At 40.0% G+C, this 27,216-nt stretch overlaps 1 protein-coding gene across 2 annotated transcripts; it reads right to left on the reverse strand.

The window, feature by feature from the left end:
- Positions 1–3,284: 3,284 nt before the first annotated feature.
- On the reverse strand, positions 3,285–27,157 carry LOC124142578 (nucleolar protein dao-5-like). 2 transcript variants are annotated; one of them, XM_046511143.2, is made up of 13 exons: positions 26,920–27,157; positions 25,890–26,082; positions 25,050–25,245; positions 23,583–23,694; positions 20,603–20,774; positions 18,331–19,144; positions 12,055–12,264; positions 11,369–11,469; positions 10,897–10,967; positions 9,840–9,968; positions 7,250–7,387; positions 6,315–6,419; positions 3,285–3,471 (listed from the first exon to the last, which is right to left on the reverse strand). In XM_046511143.2, exons 1-13 carry the CDS (start codon positions 26,931–26,933, stop codon positions 3,351–3,353), a joined length of 2,376 nt encoding a protein of 791 aa, XP_046367099.2. In that variant the 5' UTR covers positions 26,934–27,157; the 3' UTR covers positions 3,285–3,350. The 2 variants fall into 2 exon arrangements, with proteins under 2 accessions (XP_046367099.2, XP_046367101.2); XM_046511145.2 differs by lacking the exon at positions 26,920–27,157 and adding an exon at positions 26,752–26,863.
- Positions 27,158–27,216: the final 59 nt, after the last annotated feature.

Below are 27,216 nucleotides of genomic sequence, written 5' to 3' on the forward strand. Positions count from 1 at the left end.
GACTGTTGCAATTCCATTGGTTAATCCAGTCAGTCCACCTCAGAGGTCGGGTCCTGTCCTCGGGGTCGTGTTTTCGCATATTGACCTCGTCAAGAGTAGTTATTTGTATGTCACATAGTAACCACCAAATCTTAAAGAGGTGGCTCCTACAACAAGCATAGGATGCTAGGAACCAGCTCTGCGTCTGAATCTCACCAGGGGACAGTCACAGTGTCTGGATAAGGGGTCCTCACAGATGGTCACTGACCCCAGCATCATCCACCTTACATGTACATACGTATGAACACACATACAAACTGACCAGTCATCGGTCACAAGTCTAAATCCTGGCCAACACTGACCTATCAGCAAGGGAACGCAGACAAACTGTCACTGATACTGATCATATATATATGTTTATTGGTGTTGCACATTAGTAACAACTTAAAAAGTACTGCTGTTTCATAAATATCTTTCATGTTGTGAGTGTAAGGAGTTACACTGAAAAGAGGAAAGTTGCCATACACATACAGTGTTGGAAATGAACAGGAATCTCACGGTCCTTGAGGTTGTCCATTTAGTATTTGAATGTAGGGACCCCAGACATCTTGAACTTTTACCATTGGGGCTATGACAATGACCTTGATTTATATGCTTCATTTCAAACAATGCATATATCATGTGTATACATAAAAATTAACATAACTGGTAACAACATACACAAACAGAGTTTTATCACATATGTACTTGCTACATTGAACAGAACATTTTGAATTCAACATAAATGTATTAATTAATGTATTTTAATACATTTGGCAACAATCTTAAGTGAGAATGGTTTTACGCCGCTTTCAGCAACATTCCATCAGTATCACAGCCGGAGACACCAGAAATGTGCTTCACACACTACCCATGTGGGGAATCGAACCCGGGTCTTCGGTGTGACGAGCAAAAAGCTTTAGCCACTAGGCTACCCCACCGCCCCTTAACAATCCATAGACCATTGTTTTGTTCTGCCAAAAGCATTCTGCAAACTGACAATCACAACAGCCTGTAAAATAAGGAGATGGTGAGAACACCTGTAAAACTGGCCAAACTCAGAAACTTTGTGCCCCCAAAATCAACATTGCAACAAGGATAAGTTACTGTATAATACACACTTAAGTACAACACCCATTCTAGGGAGCCACAATATAACTGGAATACTGTTAAAAGCGGCATTAAACCCAACTCACTCACACACCCATTCTAGGGTACAGGTCTCTTTAAAATGTGTGTTTGTTTGGTCATTTGTTGTTGAACATGTTTAACACCTCATTCAGCAATATTCAATATATATGACAGCGGTCTGTAAATAATCGAGTCTGGATCAGACAATCCAGTGATTGACATCATGAGTATCTATTCACGCAACATGGATACGATGACATGCATCAACCAAATCAGCAATTAGAACCACCCAAACTTGATAGTCGCCTCCTACAACAAGCATTGTTGCCTTTTATGGCAAGCATGGGTTGCTGAAGACCTATTCTAAAAGGATCTTCACGTGTCTTAAAAAGTGTGAATTGTATGCAAGGAAACAAAGTAATGAGAACCTCTCCTTTTCCTAAATGAGTGGATGTACGTGACAACATTGACCACAACACCAATTCATTGAATTGACTGAGCAGGGTTTACACTTTTCTGACTTGTAGCAAAACTTCAGTAATATTGCCCAGCATTACCAAGGAGCTTCACACACTGTCATCATGTGAGGAATAACACTGGGTCTTTGGTATGGTGAGCTAACACCTTGACCCCTTGGAATACTTAATCTGCCAGTTTTAAATTGTAAAAGTCCAACTGCCAGAGGTCCATACACGCTATTAACGAATCAATGAAGAAATATTTACAGAAATAAATACATAATAAATTTATTGCATACTTGGCACCTATATTGTTATGACATTATTTACAATGTAATATCCCTATATGATTATATATTGCCAATGCGATCTTAAATTACAAGTCACTACAATGAGATGACCTCCCTACATAATGAAAGCACAAATTAAGGTTGGGATTATATGTATCTGATTATCTCCATTTCTGTAGCCAACTCTAATTTTATATTTATTCAACAGCCATAAGACCTTTATGTAATTGTAAAATTACATATTTATAGTACTTTTCCTATCTCACACTATGCATTTCTTTCATCTTTAGGTTCTTTCCAGCTTCTAAAACAAATTCACCTGAACACATCCCATGGTCACCACCCAAACAATAGGGCCAGGCACAAGCTCAAATCATACTCTTTCTTAGAGCAAATAGGCTAGAGGATCTGTGATGCAGGGATGATTGGGAGGGCCTGTGAGATGGGCTAAGTTTTGTAAATCTACAATTTGATGTAAAATATAAATATTTTAAAACTTAAACTATCTCCCACTATGCATTTGTCCCATGGTTGGATGGTGGGGTGCAGACACCCTAGCCTAAGGCTACAACCGTGAGACGTACACAAGCATGAGCATGAGTGCGATGTCAATGTTAAAAAATCAATACAAATGCCAAACATACTTTTCTTCTTGATTAAAACTTAAAAGTTTGTTCCTTTGTTGCACTCAGCAATATTCCAGCTATATGACAAAGTCTGTAAATAATCGAGTCTGAACCAGACAATCCAGTGATATACATCATGAGCATCGATCCACGCAATTGGGATAGATGATATGCATCAACCCAGTCAGCGAGCCTGACCACTCAATCCTGTTAGTTGCCTCTTACGACAAGCATAGTCACCTTTTACGGCAAGCATGGGTTGCTGAAGACCTATTCTACCCCAGATCTTCACGGGTCAAAACTGAAAAGTATTGTCAGAAGAGAGAAAGAGAAAGTTACTATTTGAAGGGAATGAAACCTTAAAAACACTGACTTCTCTTCCTGTAATGATCCACTTTGTAGGATATTAACTCACTGTGGGAAAACGGAAATCATTGAATCATAATTTCAAATTTACAGATCAAGAAATCAAACAGTGAGAGGGTACGGTGTCGGTTTAATGCTGCTTTCAGCAATATTTCACAAATATCATGGAGGGGACACCAGAAATGGGCTTCACATATTGTATCCATGTGGGGAATCAAACCTGCAGCCTGGGCCTTCAGCATGTCGATTGAATGCTATAACTAGGCTACCACATCTCCCCCATATATCAAGTAGATAGAAAATAATTTTCTAACATAGAAAAAGCATAGGACACTTGATACCCTATCAGTTTGACTTCCAAGTCATGGGTGCCGGATACAGTAAAGTGAAAGCAGTTTAGCGCACAACTTCACATGTTTATTTTGCAAGTCTTCTTCAAAGGAAGATGTCCTCGTGGTAACTTATTTCAGCTCCAGCTTATTGCCTGATCGAGATATGGGGATTATCTCCTGTCTCAGCTCCAAAGGAAGATATTTTTCCACCAGACAATACAGGGACTCCTTTGGGGTGACAAACTTCTGCCTGCAAAAAATAACAGAGGCTCGTTGATATTACTATATTACAAAGCTTCACATATGGACACAAATACAGGTTTTAATATAAATAATAAGACTTCATCACTGTGCAGGGTGATATGGAAATTGTGAAAATACCTAACTCTTTAGTAAGGGAGGATGTGATTGAGTCATATCATAGCACAGTGACGATAAAAGTTCATTGAAGAACGTCAACCTATCTCATGACTAGCAGTATTTGGAGCACCTTTAGGATACAGTACCACAACCTCTCGTGAGGACGGTCTCTGCCGTAGGTCACATGTCTCAAAGACAAGCAACCAGTTTTTGTGAGAATCCGTCTGACGCGACCTTCAGATTGTTAGCCAGACAGCTAACAGACTGAGCTACGTCCACACTGTGAAACAAAGTGAAAATTTACCTAGTCATGCCTACGACGTTACGGAACTGAACGAAAAAGGTCGAATAGGTGACGGACCCTTATGAAGGTTACGGGTAGGCATGGTGTCTCGTGACTTTAGACTATCGACACTTACGAATGATCCCGATGCCATTTGGCACACTCATCCCATTCCGTAATCTACAAGATACCGAGTGGCGAGGAATGATCTGATATGGCGCGAACTGAAAACGGCTCGAGGCGTCAGACGTCAGACGTCGAACTCGCGAGTACTCATGAATGACGTGTTATTTAATAATTCGTTGGGTGGATTTTGTGACAGAAAAGGGTGGTAGGGAACACTGTAACGATGATGTGGATAATATTAAGGAACAAGGGAGGCATGTGCATGGCTAGTGACGACACAACGGTGAGTTCGCTTTTGAATCAGTACTGAAAAAATGTAGCCGGTGAAAGTGGCTTGTGTGAATGTTCCAGGACAGTTTCCAGTAGCCAAAGTATTCGACACAAAACCATTTAATTCTTTTTACTCGATGTTTTTGTGTGAAGAATATTGGGAGCCGCTATAGAATCTATAATAGAAACTAAACGGGTAGATTTACCGAACCCTAATGATCGTGAAGGGATGATTAATCGTAAAGGGGATCCAAGGGCTAAGGACAGAGTTCGGGTAATCTAATAGCCACTAAACGGGTACCTAACTCTATTGATCATAAAGGGATGATTGATCGTAAAGGGATGATTGATCGTAAAGGGGATCCAAGGGCTAAGGATGTGTTCAGCGCCAATATAATATCCCTAATAAACTGCATTCTTGTGCATAATAATGGAAATTAATGCACCGAAAAAAAAATATATGTATATTAGTTCCCATTTATAACCCTTTTAGCCACTTGAATTACGGGAAAAACGAAATAAATATATAAAAAATAAAAGTGATTTCGTAAACTAGCGCTTGCTATAAAATGCGCCACCGCAGGCTATATTCAGTAAACAAATATTCAAAACTCTCCACAGCGCTTGGCGTATTCAATGACATTTTGTGTAGAGATGATAGATCACTGGGAGGAGCTTATGCACACTCGATGACCCCTGACGTCACAGGGCATTGTTTCGCCGGTGTGACTGGAAAAAGAATACTACAAATTATGTCATAGGGTATTGTCACGTGTTTGAAAAGTTTGTGGTACTGTATTCTAAAGGTAGGCCCAGTATTTACCAACAGATCAAACTCCAATCTCATTAAAATCAGACCTCAAACAAAGATCTGAGGACATCCCATTAGGGGTCACGTCAGAACAACCTTTCATCCGACCAATCAGAGCATCGCTTACCAGATTATGAAAGTGACAGGCGGAATGTGATTTCTAATCATGCAACCTCGAAAACTCTAACCCTGAACGATAGTTACGAGTTTAACGACTGAATCCATACAATCTAGACCATCTGTTAGCCATTCCAGAATGTTCTTTTGTTCAGGTTTCAAATTTGTAATCAAGAATTTGCCAAAATATGTTTCGAACCGTGGTTGCCAATTTGAAATTAGTGCCGTAAAGCATGAGAAAGCGGCCTTCTGATTGGTCATTCCATTGGTTGGTCAATGTTCGCGCAAGGTTGGTCTGATGGACCCGTAATGGGATGTCCTCAGATCTTTGTTTAGCTGTAGCGAGAACTGAGATCTGATTTTAATGAGATTGATCAAACTCTTGACCAATTTACCATTTTCTACACACAAAAAAGAAATATTGTTTTAACTTGGCATTTTAAATTAATGAACTAAAAAAATTCAATATCTCCTGTTTCAGCTGTACTTTTATAAAATGAGCATCCTAGATATGGTACTATTACATTCAACAAATGAGGAAAAAGGAAAACGAATAATGAAATCGGCTTCACAGACTTACAGTGAGTGAATGAGTTTGGAGATAAACACACTGTGTTTTCAATGTAAAGCTAGGTTACCTGTAGATTTAACCCTGCTAAATTGAATTTGGACCCGAAAGTGCAACGTGAGGTTTAAAATGTGAAAATTAGCGTTTTATCTCCATTCTACCAGGATAAAATAAAATGTGAACTCTTTGGTGTTAGCAAGTATTTTCCAAATTTATGGTAGTAATTGGGAGTAACCCCACTTTTGTATAGTATTCTAGTTGTATCATGGAGTGCCAGCTTGACATGGGAGGAAAGCCTGAAGTTATGCAGGTCTTAGACGTTTACCACTTTGGTGAAACTACACATGCAATTACCCTCTATCAGAAGCACAGTGAGGTATTCCAGGCGAGGTAGGGAGGAGGGAATTTGTCTTCCAACGTGTATCAGGATAGGAAATAATTTGATATCTTATTGCAAGGTTGTGCACCCTTATAATTTCAAGATGGTCTCAAGAATGAACTTAGTTATCAAACTAATACACTGATAATGATATTGAAAAATTAACAAACTGAAACTACCTCTTCATCAGCAGTTCTACATCAGCTTCTTCAATAGTCTTGCGGTGTGCATGAAGAGCATAGGACTCCAAGTCTTTGGCTGCATTTTCCCAAAACTGAGCAGATCTGTTGAATAATCAATTTTTTCAACATTTGACTTTTTATTACATGCGATCATGGTAATCATAATGTCTATCTACCTATTGTACACGACAAAATTTAGCGATTGCAAAAAACACCACAAACTCACAAAATCTACTATGAATTGACAACAGACTTCAAGGATTATAATGAGGGTGTTGAGTGTTAGCATTTCAATTATTGATATCACAATATGCAAGCACCATGTTGAAGGAAAGCTTAAGTGACGCAGGTCTTAGACATCTACCCCTCAGATGAAAAACACAAGTACAGAGTGAAAATCTCCCAATAACTGGGATTATGTCATCAGATTGGGAATCCTCTAATGCCACAAACATCTCATATCGAGACCAAGATAAGCTAAAGACATAACTCACTATTTAGCCCTCACATCAATGTCCTTCTTACACAAATTAGATTCTGGCACAAACAAACATTTGTAACAATGAAACACTACCGGCATTCTTGCAATGGCAACATAATTTATTTTAGAAAGTGTATTGTCTTGGATCGACACAAAAAATGTATAGTGTATCGTATCATCAAATGAAAACTTACGATTCATTCATCATTTCACCCCTAAGAAATTTTACTTTTTCCTGAATTACACATGTTATTGAGTATACACTGGAAATTTCATTTGAAACACGGTTTCAAATCCCCAACATTTGTTCAACCAATCACATTGTGGCAAACACTCCCCCAATAAAATGTATTTCAATCATAAATACACTGATTTACCAAACATTTAATATGACAGGTACGATTTTGATTTCCTATGTCGATATTAATAAGGTGAACGTAATACGACTTACGCCTTTTCCACTTCAGCAATGGCATCTTTGGAGACTTTGGCTGGACAAAAGTGAGAAAAGAGTCCTTTAACCACACTAGTTGGCATGTAGCTACTGCTCAGTTTCTTCTGCTGGGCAGGCTTCTTTCTGCCCTTCTGCCTACAAGAAAGGTTTTGGGCTTGAATTGTTGGGTCATTTTAACTACTGTAACAGTGGTATTACATACAGGGTGCCCCATAAAGGTGCGGGTTAGAGAAGGTCTTCAGCAACCCATGCTTGTCATAATGCTATGTACAACCAGTGTCAACATGTTACTACAGGACATCATGCTACATTAAAATACTAGCTTCTGATTGGTTAAGGAGCGGGCAGTTATTTTCCATGTAGCCTGCTTAAGTAGCTCGCTCAAGTAGCCAGCTCATGCAACCTGCTGAGAAATCAATCGGAACACCTTGTAGGTAACTTGCATATCTCGAATAAGTATTGAGTTGAAATGAACTGATGTTTATCCGAATGCATTGGGTAAAGGGAAGTAACTCAGTTTTTTTGCATCTTCTGCTACAAGTTTTGCCGATTCAGTGAAACTGAGGACACATACTCTACAAGGAAAGAAACGAAAAAGTGATTTTAGAAGTATATTTTTAATATCATATAAATAACAAACAGCTGGTAATCATTGTCATTGACCCAGAGTCCATATGACACACATTGAAAAGTAGATTTTCAAGGTGAAGGCCATCTGTTCTCAATATCTTGTATGGCCACCATTAGAGTCCAAAACTAAATGGCATTGTCATCCCATGGAAGCAATGAGATCCCAAATGTTCACACAATCTGCCTGTCAGAGGTGCTGTGGTTGTTGCTGACGTGCTTGCAGTAGTTGATCCAGTGCATCCCATAAATGTTCGATTGAATTTAAATCCTGGAGACCTGGATGTTGTGATTTCTGAAAAAGGCTGTTGTCAGTCTTGCCGTGTGAGGTCGGGTGTTGTCTTGCTGGAAAATGACATTTGCTTGTTGCATAATGGGAAGGATGTGTGGCCAAAGAATCTCATCCGCGTAACGTTGTGCCGTTAAATTCCCCAGGACTTGCACCAAGTCTGTTCTACCAGTGTAGGAGATGACTGCCCACATCATCACACCACCACCACCACCAAATCATATTCCCTGTGATGCCTGTAAACACGATGTCTACCATCAACACGACAAAGCATAAAACGTGACTCATCACTAAACCAAACTTGTCTCCGTGTGACCTCTGTGACCTTGACACCATTGACGTCGCAGCCGACGACCCAGGTCTGTCCAAATGACACCTGAACTGGTTCAGCATTTCCTTACTGTCAGGGCTGATATTCTATGCAATCATGGTATTGCCACAGTTGTAGAGGTGGCCGTGGTGGATCTTTCACGTAAGTGGCGTAGCCGTATGAATCTGTCCTCTGCTCTAGTAGTGATACATAGTCAACCTGATCTGGGAAAGTCACGTGTTGTCTCATGTGTCTTATAACGGTTCCACAGTCTTGTAATGGTGCTTTGTGCTATGTGGAAAAAATCTGGTTCCAGCTGAAGATGATTCTCCTGTTTTTCGTGTTTCAGCGCTTGGCTCTCACATGTTTTTGCGATTTTTCCATCTTTTCACCAAATTTCTGCAGTACCTCATTCTTTTGACACAAATCAATCCCAATTCATACAGAAATGACCAATTTCTTTTTGGTATTAATTTTGTATGGATGTCAGCAACACTTTGTAAGATATTTATGATTTTACTACTATTGCATTTCTTATTTTGCAGAGTATATATCCTGCATGAATGAATGTCAGAAAGACGGCTCAGGGTACATAGGCTCACAAACAGGGTACATGACACCATATGCCCCTCGAGATCGGTTAACAACTTATAATGTACAATCTGTGTCATCATAGCGAAACAGGACGACATGCTATTTTGGGTGGTCAGACTCTGACTCGATTGATGCATGTCATCGTATCCCAATTGTGAAGATCGATGTTCGTGATGACAATCTGAATTATCTGTTCCAGACTTGATTATTTACTGATTGCAGTCATATAGCTGAAATACTGCTGAGTGCGACGTTAAACAACAAACAAATAACAAACATGCAGGGTAAAAAAGGTATTGTGTTCTACTGCGTTCAACAAATAAGAATAAAGAACCAAATACAGAGAACTGAGAGTCCTGTTAGATGCAAAAGGAATTCGTTTTGGAATCAATAAAACTAATTCAACAACATACCGTATTCAGCATAATAAGCACCCAGGGTAATCTCAAAATTAGAAATAGGGGCTCTTATTAGAATATTATTCTGGTGAAAGATCGTAAATTTCGTGGTTTATGCTGAAATGTTTATATATACGACAGATATATTTTTCCATAATTTAATTGACCATAATTAAGGGTGCATATAACACAGGAGTGCATATCATACAATCTTGTTTACATTGATCAATCGGAAGGGGTGCTAATTGGGATTGTTCCCGGGCTAAAATATTAGCAAATATGGGCGCTTGTTAGAGCGGGCTCTTATTACGTCGAATACGGTAATATAGCCCAAGAACTTCACTAATTTTAATCTATGTGTGGCCTTACTTCGCTTGTTCACCTTGCTGCACAGACCCAGGTTTAGGTGTTGAAGTGACTACAGGCAATGGCTTCCTTGAGCTCTGTTTCTTCTTCAAGTGGGGAGTTCGCAGTGGGGTGTAGTATTCATGAGTTTCTCTGCCGGGGAAAAAACTCCAACATTTATAACACTGATCAAAAAAGGAAAAGGAAAAATGGGAACAGGCCCTTTGACATGTTTTCTTAATGACCACAAACTCATGATATATGACTTTGGACATTTAATGTTAAAAACACATTCTTCCTTTAAGAAGTATCACAACCACATTTGGTAAAAGCTAGCTAACCTGACTTTTGTCTCTTCAAGTCTGATCTAAATACAAAGGATACACATGAAATACAGCAATCAGGATGGCATGTCCTTCTCAAATAGTGCCAAAATAAACACTGACAGTAGCCATGCTCAACAATCGTGTCCACTGGTAGCCGAGTCTGATGTCGGCATAGTGTTTGACCTCAGATAAACTACCCCAATGGAAGCAAAGTGACCAATGGCCATATTATATACCTTTATGAATGATGTTTATTTTTTTAAGAGAAATCCCAGCATGTTTATTTTACTTTCATAATAAATACTAACAGCTGAGAGTATACTGAAGGGTCAAGTGTCAAAAGGTATACCATATTTCTACTGAACAAAGGCACTGACAATCCTTGAATGTACCGCTCCAAGCCATCTTTTACTGATCTATATCTGATAGATACTGGAGAAAGGAAATGCTGACATGCATACTGCAGTAAGATTGAAAATTAGAACATACAATGCCTCCAGATAACTTAATAACAAACATATGTCTACCCGGCACTAAATACCGACCTTGACCTTTGACACATTTCAGATAGATAACAGGGAAAGAGTATAGTTTATGTTCACTGAATGAAGAATGGTTTGTTCTCTCATGAAGGAAAATCGAATATTCTTCAGGATCAACCTGTAATTTCTAATTTGACCTCTGAGTGACCCCACATCTCCAAAGGTCATCAGATCTAAACCCACAGCATATCAGGTTTGTGTCCTATGACCTACCCATCTGCTGCAGGGATAATGCTCTCCTCCGGCTCACCATGAAAGTCATCATCATCATATTCATCATCAGACTACAAATAGAATCAAAATCATAAAACAACATAGTAAAAAAATAACTGACATTATCCAATATTCCTCCCTATAAGCATCGAGAAAAGGTTGTGAGTCATAGTGTTTGTTTGTTTTGTTTAACACTGCACTCAGCAATATTCCAGCTATATGAAGGCGATTCTAAATAAACAAGTCTGGACCAGACAATCCAGTGATCATGAGATGACAAACCAACAAACAAACATGGAGACAAAATATCTACAATGCTTTGGCAAGTCTAGATTTCTTCAGTTGCAAGGCAATGTTTATCAAGAGGTATGTATGAAATGAATACAGTTCTAGGAGATTCCATGATAAGTCAGTCATCAAACACACAATTAGGTGTGAAATGGGGGCCAGCTGAAGGGCTGTACGACAGTACCTCCTCCACGTTGTGGTAAGTCCCTGCATGGTGGTCCCGTGCCTGGCGAGACTCTTCCTCCTGGTCAGAGATATCCTCCTCCCCGGCTTGACCACGGTCACCTGACAGGTGCAGACAGGCAAGGTGACATGTTACCTACATTTCTTATCAGCAAATAGATCATGAATGGCAGTTTTGTAGTCTATGAAAATAAAAATAGTATTTGTAAAATTAAAAATCAATGTTTCTGCAAGATTTCTTCAGATATCAAAACTTAAATATGCCATAAAATAGACGTGTAGTTCAAATTAATAGAACAAACTTACTCTTGATGACAAAAAGTGTGCATAGCAGAAACTGACTACACATAAGACAATATAACATAATCTTTCTGAAAGGTTTAAGGTAGGAAAGCATATTTGGAGGTCACATTCATTCAATTGGCTACCTTAAGTTTCAAACTCTCGTCAGAAAAAACAGATGTGTTTGCCAATACATTATAAGGATATTAACGTTTAGAAAACAATGAACTTTCAACATATATTTATATCTCTGGTTTATCCTATGTCTGAAATTAAGAATGAAAGTCAAGGGTTCCTTGTCATAGGCACACTAAAAGATAAAGATATTGGGGGTTCCCCATTTGAATACTGTAGGTGCAAACGTCAAAGACCCCACGACTCCTTTTAATTTCTAACGCTGCTTACCTGCTGATGCAGACTGTTGCAAAGTCTGCACTAATTTTCCAATGATCCTCTTGGATGGACTATCATCATGAAAGTCGTAGACATTGTCCACAAGTCCTGTTGTGTATCTGGGAGAGGACCGGCCACTACGAGGCTCGTCTTGGGTCGGGGCATACGGAGCATAGCCAGTGTCCTCTGCCATGTGTGACGACTGGTCATCATTCTCTGTATCTTAAGTGTAAGCAGTTGTACGTGAGTTGGCTAGGGTCAACACTGTTTAAAACATTGTTTCAGTTATAGGACATCATGTTAGCAAAACGTAGGCAGGGTTAGAAATTGGCACTAGTCCTATAGTCCTTGCCAAACTGCCCAATAGTAAAGGTATCCTAAGGACTAGTAGAATTTTGACATTTTTAAAGGTTCTGCTATATGCTATCATTATAAGGACTAGTGGACTGAAACTTAGTTTCTACCGCTGGTAGGAGTACAGGCCCAAACGATGGTCACATATGTTTATCACTTTGGTGAAACTCGGGAGCATGTGTATGCACAGGCATACACTGGAAGTGACATCCTGCATCCAGTATGCATACAAATTGAAACAGATGTAAAACAATACAGAGTACACCCTCTTGGATGCAGAAAATTTGTATGCATGTAAGGGAATAATTGCTGCATATTTGATAATTAGTTAACACTTAAAATTAATTTCTGTACGCAATCATACAAAAAGTAAGTATTTCGGGATAAATGCCAGGGTTTTATACACTACACAGTGCATTAGCTTTCCTACCTTTATAAAACAGACAGTAATGGAACAGAGAGACAGTTGACACATTATAGCCTGTGCCCCGATACCCACAAGCAATCCACTTCCCCCTGTACTCCCTCATATTCTTCAGTGTATGGCGGCAGGCACAGTTTGGACAGGCGGTGGAGGCGAAAAAGTCCGGGTAGGACTACAGGTCTAGTGTCATGTATGTATAAAAACATTGCATTTATCCCGAAATGCTCATGTTTTACCTAACCTGACACTACACACTGCCTTATTTGACTGACATGGAAGTCCGGCTTACATGATAAGTTATGCTGAGGAAGAACAGCAAAAGTGTCAGGCAAGGTTCCCATCAGTTAACAGCTATGCAGCAGCATCACCATTCATGTCAGAAACTGGGGATGAGTTCTCTCTGGTCAGGGCAAGAGCTAACGAAGATAGATCCTTGCTTGACAGTGGGCTCGAGCAAGGCGTTTCACATCCAGCTCATGAGAGGGAGATGACCATACCTGTACCTTAAGGGGTTCTGACGGAATAGTTCTCAGCATCCCAGAATGTTCAAAGACAACTAACACAAGAGTGCTCTGAGAGCACAACATCCCCCGCATTTAACGAGTCAAATGAAGCTCCGTAAAACAAGGGCAGTAACTCTGTCAAAATTATCCGAAATGAAACGGGACTGCGATATGCATATAATCAACATGTCGACATCTTGTGTGTAGAGTTTCAGGGATATTCTCTGGAAACTGTAGGAGTTGATTTCACAAGCTTAGTACCCTCTCTCACAATAAGGCAAATGAAGCTCCGTAAAATAGGGGCAGTAACTCTGTCAAAATTAGTCAAAATGAAACGGGACTGCGATATGCGTATCATCAACATGTCAACATCTTGTGTGTAGAGTGTCAGGGATATTCTTTGGAAACTGTAGGAGGAGTTGATTTCACAAGCTTAGTACCCTCTCTCACAATTAGGCAAATGAAGCTCCGTAAAACAGGGGCAGTAACTCTGTCAAAATTAGTCGAAATGAAAAGGGACTGCAATATGAGTATCATCAACATGTCAACATCTTGTGTGTAGAGTGTCAGGGATATTCTCTGGAAACTGTAGGAGTTGATTTCACAAGCTTAGTACCCTCTCTCACAATAAGGCAAATGAAACTCCGTAAAATAGGGGCAGTACCTCTGTCAAGATTAGTCGAAACGAAAAGGGACTCCGATATGAGTATCATCAACATGTTGACATCTTGTGTGTAGAGTTTCAGGGATATTCTCTGGAAACTGTAGGAGGAGTTGATTTCACAAGTACTCTCTGTGGGATGGACGGACGGACTGCGCCACGACATAATCCCCCTTCGGCCATTCTGGCCCGGCGGGGGATAACAAGGTGTTTCCTGACCTTGTTAGAGGCCGCCTGCACGGTTCAGTAGGCGTCACTGTTCCTCTGTCAGGGCACGATTGTAGACATCAGGGGTTGGACAGCTGCAGGGCCAGGACCAGGGGCCAAAAGCTGTGTGTGCCCTCGATGTTTTCTACAGAGATCTGGTGGAGGTAATGGCTGGTGAAGACATTTGTGACAACCAGAAGCATCCTTCTATGATGGTCTGGGCAGAGATGTTGGCATGAAAGGCCATCGCTGACGACAGGGCTCGAATCTCATATGGGTAGTGAGCCAGCTTGATGATAATCACGAAGGATGCCAACTGGAATCTCTTGTTGCGGGTCACTTCTACAGTGACACAGTCATGAAAAAAGGCCACCAGTGAAGATGATATGGTAGAAAGGTGATTGGATTCCTCTTAGTTGATTATCCAGCCCAGATGATGGAGGAGAAGGTCGAGCCCCTCTGAAGAGACAGGGCCTGTGGAACACAATGGATGAGGATGTAGTAGCTATGAAGGCATCTAAACAAATCACTCTCCGGTGTAAGAAACTGGGTTATGCGTTGAAAACTGTAAATCTGGAAAGGAGTGCAAAAACACTCACAATAGTATCATGATGCAGATATTTTTGCAGACAAACAAGGAACAAAAAGCAGAAGGAGGCATATTTCTTTTAGTCACTTCCACACATTGTCAGCCAGCTAGTGTATAATTAAATATAGAATCCTTCTCATCCTGTTTCCTTAATTACACATTGTCACTCAAGTGTCAATAGCCTAATCATGAATGTTCACCAATCTGTCACATCTGGTCAAATTGCTTACATACCACTGCGTAGTCTAGATGTACACCAGCCGTATAAAACTCCTGTTAGATAAACATGCCCCTCCAACCTTCGTTGTCAACTACAACATATACATCTATAGTTAAATCACTGACTGACACTGAGTTTTCATCACACAGCTTCCTACTTATAAAAAGTAGCATGTGCAAAAGTATAGCTTTGATCTTCAGTAATCACATCATGAGGGCATCGCAAAATTTCCAGACACAGTTAAGGTTAGAGCTAGACACTGGCAATAATTTCATGATGTATAACTTTCCAGATTTACAGTAACCACCGGCGCCAAGAATTTCAAATGGGAGCACTCTTCCCGCTTGGGGTTCCGTATCTTCCCGGGGGATTGGCGCCATGAGCAAAATGAAGAACCATGTCCGGCAAAGCTTGGTCTCTTGCCGAAGTAGGATTCCTGTCCTGGAAGAGTGCTGACGAAAACAGATACTCCATATTGTTGAGGAGTGGAAACTGCTGCATAATTGCCTCCCAATTTTTGGCATCATGGTGATTTGAGTGACTGGATATAGATGGCGAGGTTAAGTAACTGGTGCTGCTGATTGGCGTACGAAGGATTCATGTCCATGAAATCCTGGATAGCCAAGTAGGCGAATGCGGCCACTGATAATGGGTGGAGAGACTGGCAGAGAGTAGAGACCATGCAGAAGATATGAGAGTCTGACATTGGGATAGATGACAATGGCTTGGAAGTCACAACCAGCAAACACACAATGTCATCATCAGCTGGAGAGGCGTCTGCGATGGGATAGTCCAACAGAAAAAGAATAGCAAAAGCGTCACCTAAGGAGTACAAGATGTCGGCGACCAATGGGTTGCGTGGCAGGAGAAACATCACTGAAGTCACTGTGGGAAGACGCCTTGGCGAAGCGCAGAGCAGATGATCAGCAACCCCGGTTCATCATCAGAGTGGCAGCAATTACGGTGGCTCATGACTAGTGGCGAGGTCGTCTCTGGCGCTCTGGATGAGCAAGGCGGGTCTGAGGTTCCTGACGCCAGGGTGCAAGTGGTGGAGGAGGTGTGGTGCAGGTGTCTCTGCACTGGTGACCATCAGGCGACTGCTGGTGATGGCTCTACTGACAGATGACAGGGCGACCATCCAGGCTATCTCGATCAGTGATGGAATCCAGTAGACTGGTGGGAGGACGTCTCAGAAGAAGCACAGGCGATGAAATGATCCTTGCCGCTGGCAACCTTGCCCATTTGGTTCCTGGCAAAATCCTTTATAGATAAGGTAGAATATACAAGACATCTAGTGTCAAAACTACATAGAGGACTGCAGTGATGAAAAGGTCGATGGGGGTCGTTCCCTGACTTGGTTGATATTACCAGTCAAATACTGCAAAAACGGTAACAATGTCTCAGCTTGTGGAACCATGCACCCAAACACCGCCTCAGTCTGGAGAGTGCAAACCAGGCAACAATCATACTCCACCTATATAATAGGAAATATGTGAACAAAAAGTCATTTACAAGAAAATAAATGAGAGAACTACTATTAGTTCCTGAAAACTATAGCAAAAACACGAATAGAGTGTTCAATGCAAGCCACAAGATTGGCTTTTCGATATACAAATTAGTGACCTTGGTGTGAAAAAGTGCTCAAGTTCTTGGTAACCAGTTTTTGCGAAAACAAAAACACAGCAGAAAGTAGAAATATACTGCATAGAAGCGGAATATATGTCAGAGAAAGGACATACTCATCGAAAACCACCATACACCCGTGAGGAATCGACTTAGAAGTATCGGAAGTAAATCTCAGTTCACTGTAGTGTAAGAACGTCTGTCGAGTAGGCAGACAGAAGAATACGAGGGAGTACGGGCAAAGGTAGATTACTCCTGGGTATCGGGGCCCGTGCTATTGTTTGTTCAACTATCTCTCTGTTCAAGTACTGTCTGTTTGTAAAGGTAGGGAAGCTAAAGTACTATGTAGCATCAGGTAAGGTAAAATCAACAGAACATGAATGCTTCATGATTTTCTTTCTAGAGCTGCCAGGTTTGTTTCACTTGGGGTACTTCATATCTATGTTTAACCAACTGACGTCACGTAAGATAGAGCATTGTATTTATTATGGACCCCCATTTTGTAGCTTGGGACCCCCAACAATTAATGTCTTTGAGTCACTTGGACTCCCAAAATAAACATCCCAGATAATCCCGGAATGCTTCTGATAAACAAAGGATTATCATCAGGCAACTATGGAATTCAAACCCATGACCTGCTGATCCTGGCAAGGTAAAGGGAAGCAACTCTGCACTGCAAGCAGACACTTCCAAGGTCACTGTGCTACCAATGAAGGACAGATCAATTGGTGACACAGTGTGAACCATAGCATGTATAGTTTCTGACATAATTCAGTTGAACTTCTCTAAGAAGGAGACAGTACTCTGGCTACAAGCCCAACAGGCAAACTACACAACATCACACAAGTAACGAACAAGTGTCAACAATATACCAACTTTATCATGGCGACCTGTAAATAACTGAGTCCTGGTAGACAAATGACAAGTTGATTCAATAAGCAAAAATCCCTATGTTGGGGTACCAGAGCTTGACCATATGCATTAAATAAACTGAAATATGGAGACAAATCAAATACAAGCGTATCAAATATGCAGAAAAAACTATAAATACGTTATTGAAATAAAATGTATGCATATAACACCTATTAGATAAAACCATTGCGTATACCATGTATACTACAACTGTTAGATAAAATTATTGTGTATCAGCCGATCACAAAATTCACATACCAACAGTTACATTCGGAAAAGCTTGTCCGACAAACATACTGATACTTAAAAGCACATTGTGCCCAGTTAATGTACATGTAGTTTCTTAATCAGTTGCTGATTGGTGATTCAAGAAATATCGCCTTTCCTACAATGCTAGGTTTTGCAAACAAAAATGGCTTCCTGGAGACAGGCATAGTCTTAAAAGATTTACAGGGTTTTACAGGGAAACAGGTTTTAAGTTAAAATAACCAAATGTCAAAAAACATGAGAAACAGGTGGGTAAAAAATTTGAATACCCTCAAAAAATTGTGGATACCCAATAAAATCAAACCCCTGGGTAAAATACCCAAATAACCACTGGCATACAACCATCTAGGTCATACACTAGCTGTAACCACCCAATCCTCACCAGCTGACTAAGTATGGTTTCTTGACAGAAATCCCATCATCAGAGATCTGACAAGTGGTGAAAGGAACAATAGAGTATCAGAAAGTAAGACGTTTCATCTTTCAGGCATAAATTATAACCTGAAAATAAATATAGAAATAACTTACCTCCATCTTCATTATCTGATCCTTTGGCCAACTTTGATTTTGACATTGACCTAGACTTGGGAGTTGGTCTTTCCTTTACACTCAAATTAGATTTTGAATTGGAACCCAATCCGGAAACAGATGCATCACCTCGACTTGGAGACGAATGACCCTCCTCTTCAACTCTTGACCTTGATCTTGAGAAGCTTGCCCTTGAAGCTGGCCTACTACTTTCATCATGTTTGCTTGAAGCACTGTCCAACGAATCATCTCTTCTCAACTTGGAATCGGTTGGATACGGCGCATCAGCCGAGTCCAATTGCACATCATCGTCTATTCGTGATTTCGATTTGGATGCGCTTCTGTCTTCAGCAACAAAAGATCCTTCATCCACAGAGTCTATATCCTCCTCTACATCTGCTATCATGTCCCCTCCTGCTCGCTCTGTGGCATTTGCACTTTTGACTTTGCTTTTACTGACTGTGGGTCGGGGAGACAGAGACACATTGCCTGATCGTCTGTTGCTTCTCGGAGTGCCTGTCCTTGGTGATCTGGTCGTCCTAGGTGTCCTCAACTTAGGAATCCTACCTGGAGAGAGGTGAGCGTCAGAAACACGAGACATGGACAAACTCCTACTGGGTGTAACACGAGAAGCATTCTTCAAAGAAGCCATGGACAGTCTTTTGGATGGTGTGACTCTGCTTCGGGACAGTGACTTTCTTGGTGATTCCGCAGCAGATGTGTCATCCTTGGCCGATGTGTCGGAAACATCTTGTAATGAACTGTGCGCACTCTTTCTCCTTGATCTGTTAGCATCTCTGCCTATCTCCACGGTCTGAACATTGAAGAAGAGCAATGCTTCACATACTATACTCACCGCCAAAAGAAATGCGAATACCATACATGTTGGTTAATATGTTAAGAATTACTCACATTCAAGAGATATTAGATTGGTTCGATCCACAAATGACCATACTATTGTGTTTCATGAACCAACGCTCATGAACGCATCACAAAGACCTATAACTCTAGATGCACGACTTGTCTCGTGCAGGATTAGCATGTAAAGTTTGGAAATCACGTGCAGCATATCGCAATAAGAATAAGGACACTGTGGTAACACTTTGCTGATTGTTAGTTTTGTCATTAAGTGCTACACATTGGAAACTCTTCTTAATGTAAATAGTTCTCTATATGTATCAATGGTTCGCGTTTCTTTTGGCGGTGACAATATTTAGAAATGAATGTGCTTATACACTGGGCAGTTGCTGTGAATAGCACTGGTGATGCTGAATGCTTTGTTTTATCTGTTTGTTGTTAAATGTCGCACTTAGCATTATTCCAGCTATATGACGGCAGTCTGTAAATATGCAACAAGAAGCAAGATCAAACAGGGATAATCCAACATATTGGAATCATAGATATTCCAATTCAGGTTACCATACATTCTAACTTAATGTCTTTTTGCCTGGAATATGTGACAGAGATTAACATTATAGAACTGAATGTAATTCTAAGATACCTCTGAACTATTTAAATGTAAAAATATATGAACCTTAAAAACATTTCAAAATCGTTTTATCTCAATTTGCCCACAATGGGCCCTGAATTTAAATCCTGGATAAACCCTCGCAATTATATAACTCACTCTGTCAAAAAGGACATTCATTGGATCGAGAAACAAATCACATAGTTTTCAAAAAAATGAATGTGTAAGTGAGTGAGTGAGTGAGAGTTTATGCCAAACTGAGCATTATCTCTGGGTACAAAAGTAATCATTGACTGCTTGATTGATGAACATCATAATATTGGATATTTAAAGGACTTGATTCAAACAATTACTCATTCATCCTGTTACTTACAGCACTGAGGCCAGAACACTTAAATGTCATATCCATGCATGAGTGAGTGAGTGAGTGAGTGAGTGAGTGAGTGAGTGAGTGAGTGAGTGAGTGAGTGAGTGAGTGAGTGAGTGAGTGAGTGAGTGAGTGAGTGAGTGAGTTTGGTTTTACGCCGCTTTTAGCAATATTCCAGCAATATCACGGCTGGGGACACCAGAAATTTGGCTTCACACATTGTACCAATGTCAGGAATCTAACCCGGGTCCTCGGCATGACGAGCGAACGCTTTAACCACTAGGCTGCCCGACCGCCCATTTCCATGCATGAAGAATTTTAAGTCCACACTCCTCCTTCTGGAGAAATTAGGCAAACTTCCAAAAAACAATGTCTTGACATCCTTATTGGAATGATAAAAACAGCAAGATTTAGTGTTGGATCTTATCATGATATACCTGTTCCTCTGCACTATACTCCTCTTCTTCATCAGTTGAGAATTCCAACTCTTTCCCTGTCCTCTGCTGTTTGGCGAGTTTATCACTTCTACGGCGAACGATGTTGATAGGCAGCCTCTGCCTGCCACCACGGGTCTTCTGACTTTGCTTGGTCAGCTTATTCTCATGGAAACTGGAATTAAGAAAACAGGGTCATAATGAACTACAAGGTGTTTTTTTTATTTGTTCATTATATCCCAAGTATGTTCCTCACATTGCATTTTTTGTTTAATAGCATCACTTCTGGTCTTTAAAAATACATGACCAATTCAGTAGAGCTTTGAAACAGAAAGTCTTATGCCTCTAGCCACTTCATAAATAAGGTTATAAGCACTTCTGGGCTAATAATATCACATCCCGTTTGGGAAAACACATGCCCAATGCAGTTCAACTTTGAAACAGAAATTCCTCTACCTGTAGCTACTAATATACTGAACAACAAAAGTTCCTGTGACATTGAATAAGATTTAATGCAAAGTTATGTTTTTTACCAAATCTGAAACAATTCGGTTTGCAACAGATAAAAGACTCCTATTAGTGTTCAAATAGTTTAATTTACCATACTGACTTCAGAAAATGTGTGATTTCAAAAAAACCATGAACATGCCAAAATGTCAATTTACAAATCAATAGCGTGTGTGTCCACCTCGGGTTGCGATGCAAGCAACACATCTTTGTCTCATGGAATGGACCAGGCATCGCACAGAGTCCTGTGGGATATCTGTCCATATCTATTGGAGCATGCTTTGAAGTTCCTGGAGTGTCTGTAGAACACATGGTTGACGTCGAAGGTGCCGATCAATCTCATCCCACATGTGCTCAATTGGTGAGAGATCAGGGCAGCGAGCCGGCCAGGGGATGACTTCACGTTGTTTTGTTGAAGGGAATCCTGAACAAGTCGAGCAATATGAGGCCGGGCGTTGTCATGTTTAAAGGTAATGCCTGGGCCATGACGACGCAAAAACGGTAGAACAACAGGGCCGATGATGTTGTCGCGGTAGCGCTGTCCATTGAGATTTCCCTCTACCACTATCAAACGGGTCGTCTGTCTTGCTGTAATCCTACCCCATACCATAATGCTGCCGCCCCCGAACCGATCTTCTTCCATGACACAATGATTGACGTAATGTTCATCTCGACGTCGGTACACTCAAACCGTCCATCGCTGTGGCTGAGGTGAAAACGAGACTCGTCAGTGAATAGAACTTGTCCCCACTGCATGGCCGTCCAGCGTTCTGCACCACTGTAAATGTGCTTGACGATGGTTTCCTGTCAAAATGGGACGTCTGGCAGGTCTTCTGGCAACAATCCCTGCACATCTGAGGCGACGAAGTACGGTTTGTGAAGATATTCGTCAAAGGCCAGGGATGTTTCTTGCAGTCACTGTTGCTGGCTGGTGTGTTGTTCGAATCCAGTTGTCTTGTCGATTATTGGTTACGCAAGGCCTGCCACTCCGAGGATGGTCTCTGACTGCATTCGTCTGTTGTCAACGTTGCCATAAATACCTAATGGTGTTTCTGTGGACGTTAAATTGTCTTGCAACATCACATTGACTCGATCCTGCTTCAAGCATACCAATGGCTCGCATACGCTCTTTTTCAGACAGGCGTGGCATTTCGTAATGTTGAATAATTGCATAATTTTGTTATTTTTCGGAGTGGTTGTTGTCAGCACGATGCTAAACAATGCATATGGAATCCCGTTAACGCACATGTTTTTACACCCATTTTTGGGTAGTGAAATGCATGGGGCTTGCATGAAAGTCAACTTTTGCATGGAATGCACGTTTTTCTGTAGCAGTTGTGTTTGTACTACAATATTGAAAACCAAACTTTACTTGTTTGAAAAATACACTAAAATATTGGTGTCACAGAAACTTTTGTTGTTGAGTATATAACAAAGTTACAAGCACTTCCTGATTAATGACCTTGACCTTCAATCTTAGCTATGAACTGCTTAAAGATCACTTATGTAATGTTTCAACAAACTACAATAACAAATAGTTATTGTGCATACAGAAGGTTTTCGGAATGTCTACTTCATGACTGACCTTGACCTTCAACATGATCGAATCACATGTATGAACACGACTTGTTGCAAACTGTGGTTGTGTTACAAATAATAAGTCTCCAAACCCTACAAACAATATTTCCTGAATAAGACTATTTACAAGACATTTCATGAATAATGACCTTCAAAGCAACCTTGACCTTCCAGGTCATTAACCATGTGTCAGAAAACTGCCCCAGGGTACATAGGTTTGTTTGTTTGTTGTTTAACGCCGCACTCAGCAATATTACAGCTATGTGACGGCGGTCTGTAAATAATCGGGTCTGGACCAGACAATCCAGTGATTAATATCATGAGCATCGATCCACGTAATTGGGATAGATGACATGCATCAACCAAGTCAGCGAGCCTGACCATCCGATCCTTTTAGTCGCCTCTTACAACAAGCATAGTCGCCTTTTACGGCAAGCATGGGTTGCTGAAGACCTATTCTACCCCGGTCTTCACCGGCCGGGCACATAGGAGGTATATCGGGCATGAAGTCTGTCATAAGCAATGGATGAACTGCAATTGAGCAAACACAATCAGCAGCCCCCGTTTGGAGGGAATGAGAGAAATTTGGATATAAGTTTGTGATATGAAATTTTGAAATGGTGATGTTATTTCCAAGACGAAGCTATGGGTCCAGGGAATATATCATAATAAAATGGAGGTATCATAGCCTGGACAAGTGAGGATGCCATTTGAACCCAACATCATCAGATTCTGGCATGACTAAAGAAAGCAACTCTGCACAGTAAAATTGGGACACCTTAGAAGACTGTGCTACCAAATAGTAACCTATGTCCTCCATAATACATAAGGACTAGTCCAATCCGAGTTAATGTCTAACACTGTATACTTAGTTAACTTAGATGTCTCTGGTAGTTACCTGGCTTCAACAGGTTGGAAGCTGATTTCATTATTGGGAAGATCTCCCAAACTAGAACGTGCAACAGATTTATCTCCCTTGGCAGCTCGAAATTCTGGTGTTTGCTCCACACCTACAATTAAAAGTGTCATTGCTGAATATATCAAGTGTACTATCTTTGACGAATATATCAAGTGTACCATCTTTGACGAATATATCAAGTGTACCATCTTTGACGAATATATCAAGTGTACTATCTTTGACGAATAAATCAAGTGTACCATCTTTGACGAATATATCAAGTGTACTATCTTTGACGAATATATCAAGTGTACTATCTTTGACGAATATATAAAGTGTACTATCTTTGACGAATATATAAAGTGTACTATCTTTGACGAATATATCAAGTGTACTATCTTTGACGAATATATCAAGTGTACTATCTTTGATGAATATATCAAGTGTACTATCTTTGACGAATATATCAATTTACTATCGTTGACGAACATATGTGTATATTATCTTTGCTGAAAATATCAAGTATATTAATATCTTTGACGAATATGGCAAGTATATTATCTTTGACGAATATATAAAATGTTTTATCTTTGCTGCATATATCAGGTGTATTATGGCAAGTGTATTATCTTTGACGAATATATCAAGTATATCATCTTTGACGAATATATCAAGTGTTTTATCTTTGCTGCATATATCAGGTGTATGATCCTTGCTGAATATACCAAAGTGTAATATCCTTGCTGAATATATCAAGTGTATTATCCTTGCTGAATCTATCAAGTGTAATCTTTAGTGTACTATCTTTGCTGATTATGTCAATTGTATAATCTTTGACATGTATATCAAGTGTAATATTTAGTGTATTATCTCTGCTGAACGGTTTTGCAATGATTCGTTGTTACGGTTCATCCACCATTTTTGTTGACTTGACTTTTTTGCCATGGACTTATTATTTCTTGGGTCCAAATCATTGACATATACAGCTTTTTGAGTAAAAATCACTGTACAATCGATGAATTCCCTCTAACAAAATATTGATATGGCAGTCACTGTTATTTTTTTAAGCATGATTTTGCTAGGTCCCTGTTTTAGACTGTTTTCACAATTTATGACAAAGACAACAGAGGCAATGAGAAGGAAAAGAAAGAGCGAGATCATGATCACAACAAACATTGACGAGACAGGAAGCTTCAGCTGAACTGGACATCTAATTTTCTGCAGCCGATTACCAACTCAGAGTATTTACAAAAGCAGGCCTGCAACTTTTAAGACAGGCTAGTTACATTTATGAGTCACCAGTCCAGCTGCCTTTCTAGGAGGAAGAATTATTTCAGATACTGATTATTATTTTTTCATCTTACAAAATGGTGCAGTTGAAGCTGTCAAGATATTGTTCCTTAAAAATATGAAACAATGAGTAACCTAATTTCACAGTACACTCCAAAGAAAAGCAACAACACCCACCTTGATCCAACAAGCCAGTGATCATTGTTCTGGGTGTAAACTGATTAACAACTTTCTCCATAGATGGAATCCCGAGAGAGGATCGCCGTCGTGACTTTTTAACCTTGGTGGAAGAAGGAGGAGGTAACTCTCCAACTCTCTTGCTCTTTCGTGTCGATGGAATGGCAGTGTCTTGTGTATCAATAAAACCTTGTATCTGAAATATTGTTGGAAAACCTGTCTGCAAATGTATGTTTCATTTCAGCTTCACTATCATAGTGAGTGAGTGAGTGAGTGAGGTTTTACGCCGCTTTTAGCAATATTCCAGCAATATCACGGCGGAGGACACCAGAAATGGGCTTCACACATTGTACCCATGTCGGGAATCGAAACCAGGTCTTCGGCGTGACTAGCTAACGCTTTAACCACTAGGCTACCTGACCGCCCCTCACTATCATAGTTCTTGTAAAAATGTGTACTGAATTCTGAACAATAATTGTTTGCTGTTTAAAGTTGCACTCAGCAATATTCCATATATGACGGAGGTCTGTAAATAATCGAGTCTGGATTGGGATAGATGACATGCATCAACAACGTCAGCAAGCCTCATCACCCGATCCTGTTAGTCGCCTCTCACAACAAGCATAGTTGCCTTTTACGACAAGCATGGGTTGCTGAAGACCGATTCTAACCCGGATCTTCGCGGGTCGACTTTTCATATACATGACCTTATAAAGACATGCATTAATTACTAACATCATTATGGACTGGTAATTCATTATAGGGTGTGAGTGGGTGTGAGGTGCATGAAAGATTGTTACATAAAGTATTTGTGTTCAATTTCAAAACCCTTTAACATACAAGGTGTCTTGGTGTCAAGTCCTCTTCAATGGCAGCTCTCTGTCTCTTTGATACAGGTTTGGAAGATGAGCCAACTGTTGGTGATTGAGATACAGGCCTTCTCTTCCGTGCTGGATGCGTGCTTTTCTCTGTCGCCACATTGTCAGCATATTGTTGGATCAAGTTTCGCGGAGTGTGTTTTGACGACATTTTCCTTATAAATAAAAAACATATTAAATTCATTATTTCTGCTGTATTTTATATTTCCAGAACTTACCAATGTGTGAGATATCTATATTGATTACTGGTATTTAAGCATGCAAAGTTTCACATATGAAATTGGAACATCACTTCAAAAAAGTATGACCGCCATATGTCTCATATCGTGATAACTAGACAATATCAGAATAGTGCACATTTTGTCCAATATCAGAATAGTGCACATTTTAGCTGCTATTGAAATTAATCAAAATTGGCTTTCATAGGAGATATGGTTTTGTCGAGATCAAATGAAACTCACACCCATCAGCCATATATTCATAGTATTCATGAACATTATGAAAATGATATATTTATCGAGTTGTCCCCTTACAGTTTACTAAGAATGTTGTGCAGTTAATTGTTTGAAGAATTTCCAATTTTTAGAAACTTCTATTCCATAACATAAACTTACACCGTCCAACTGAGTTTAATCAAACAGTCAGATTGAATATATATATTGTGTTAATGAGTTTTGACTTGTTGGTTTTGAATGTTCATTCAATGTGACATGCATCAACTAAGTCAATACTGACTTTAGTGTCGTTAAAATGCCACCCTTTGGGCCGTCTATGTGTTTATTGACTTACTCATAGTCATACACAATAACAGTCTACGAAATTACCAAGAAAACTTTGGTAGCCAACAAAATCACCCTTGCCACATCTTTCTTCCAGGGACACACTTCCATGACTAAAGATAGTAGACCAATGAACCAGTTAGCGTACGCCATGTAAATTATACTCTATGAACCTGTAAGAAATTAGATTTCATCTGAGAATATGTAATATACCTTTTTACAATCATAACATCTTGAAAATACCGCCTGTAAATTTGCTTTCCGGATTTATGTTAAAACCGTGTTTACAGTTAATCCGGAATTAGGTTAATTTTGTTTTAAAATGTAGACGAATTCTGTTATCTACCGCCGAAAAGGCTTCTCATTTTGTTTTCATACCAATATAAAAATGCTATTTTCTGAACAGTCTTTTTAGAAACGTTTAACGTGTACAGATTCGTTCTTTTACAGAATCCTTAAGATGGTAGAACCCAATCTCGCTAAATCGCGCCATCATTGCAATCGGAACAT

The sequence above is a fragment of the Haliotis rufescens genome, unplaced genomic scaffold (assembly GCF_023055435.1).
Source record: "Haliotis rufescens isolate VD_foot unplaced genomic scaffold, xgHalRufe1.0.p SCAF_19, whole genome shotgun sequence".
Classification (NCBI taxonomy): domain Eukaryota; kingdom Metazoa; phylum Mollusca; class Gastropoda; order Lepetellida; family Haliotidae; genus Haliotis; species Haliotis rufescens.

Coding starts and splice junctions, on each gene's coding strand:
- LOC124142578 (XM_046511143.2), bottom strand. Junction 10,968..11,368: donor CTTACCACAACGTGGAGGAG/GTACTGTCGTAC, acceptor TTCTATTTGTAG/TCTGATGATGAATATGATGA. Junction 6,420..7,249: donor ATTGCTGAAGTGGAAAAGGC/GTAAGTCGTATT, acceptor ATTATTCAACAG/ATCTGCTCAGTTTTGGGAAA.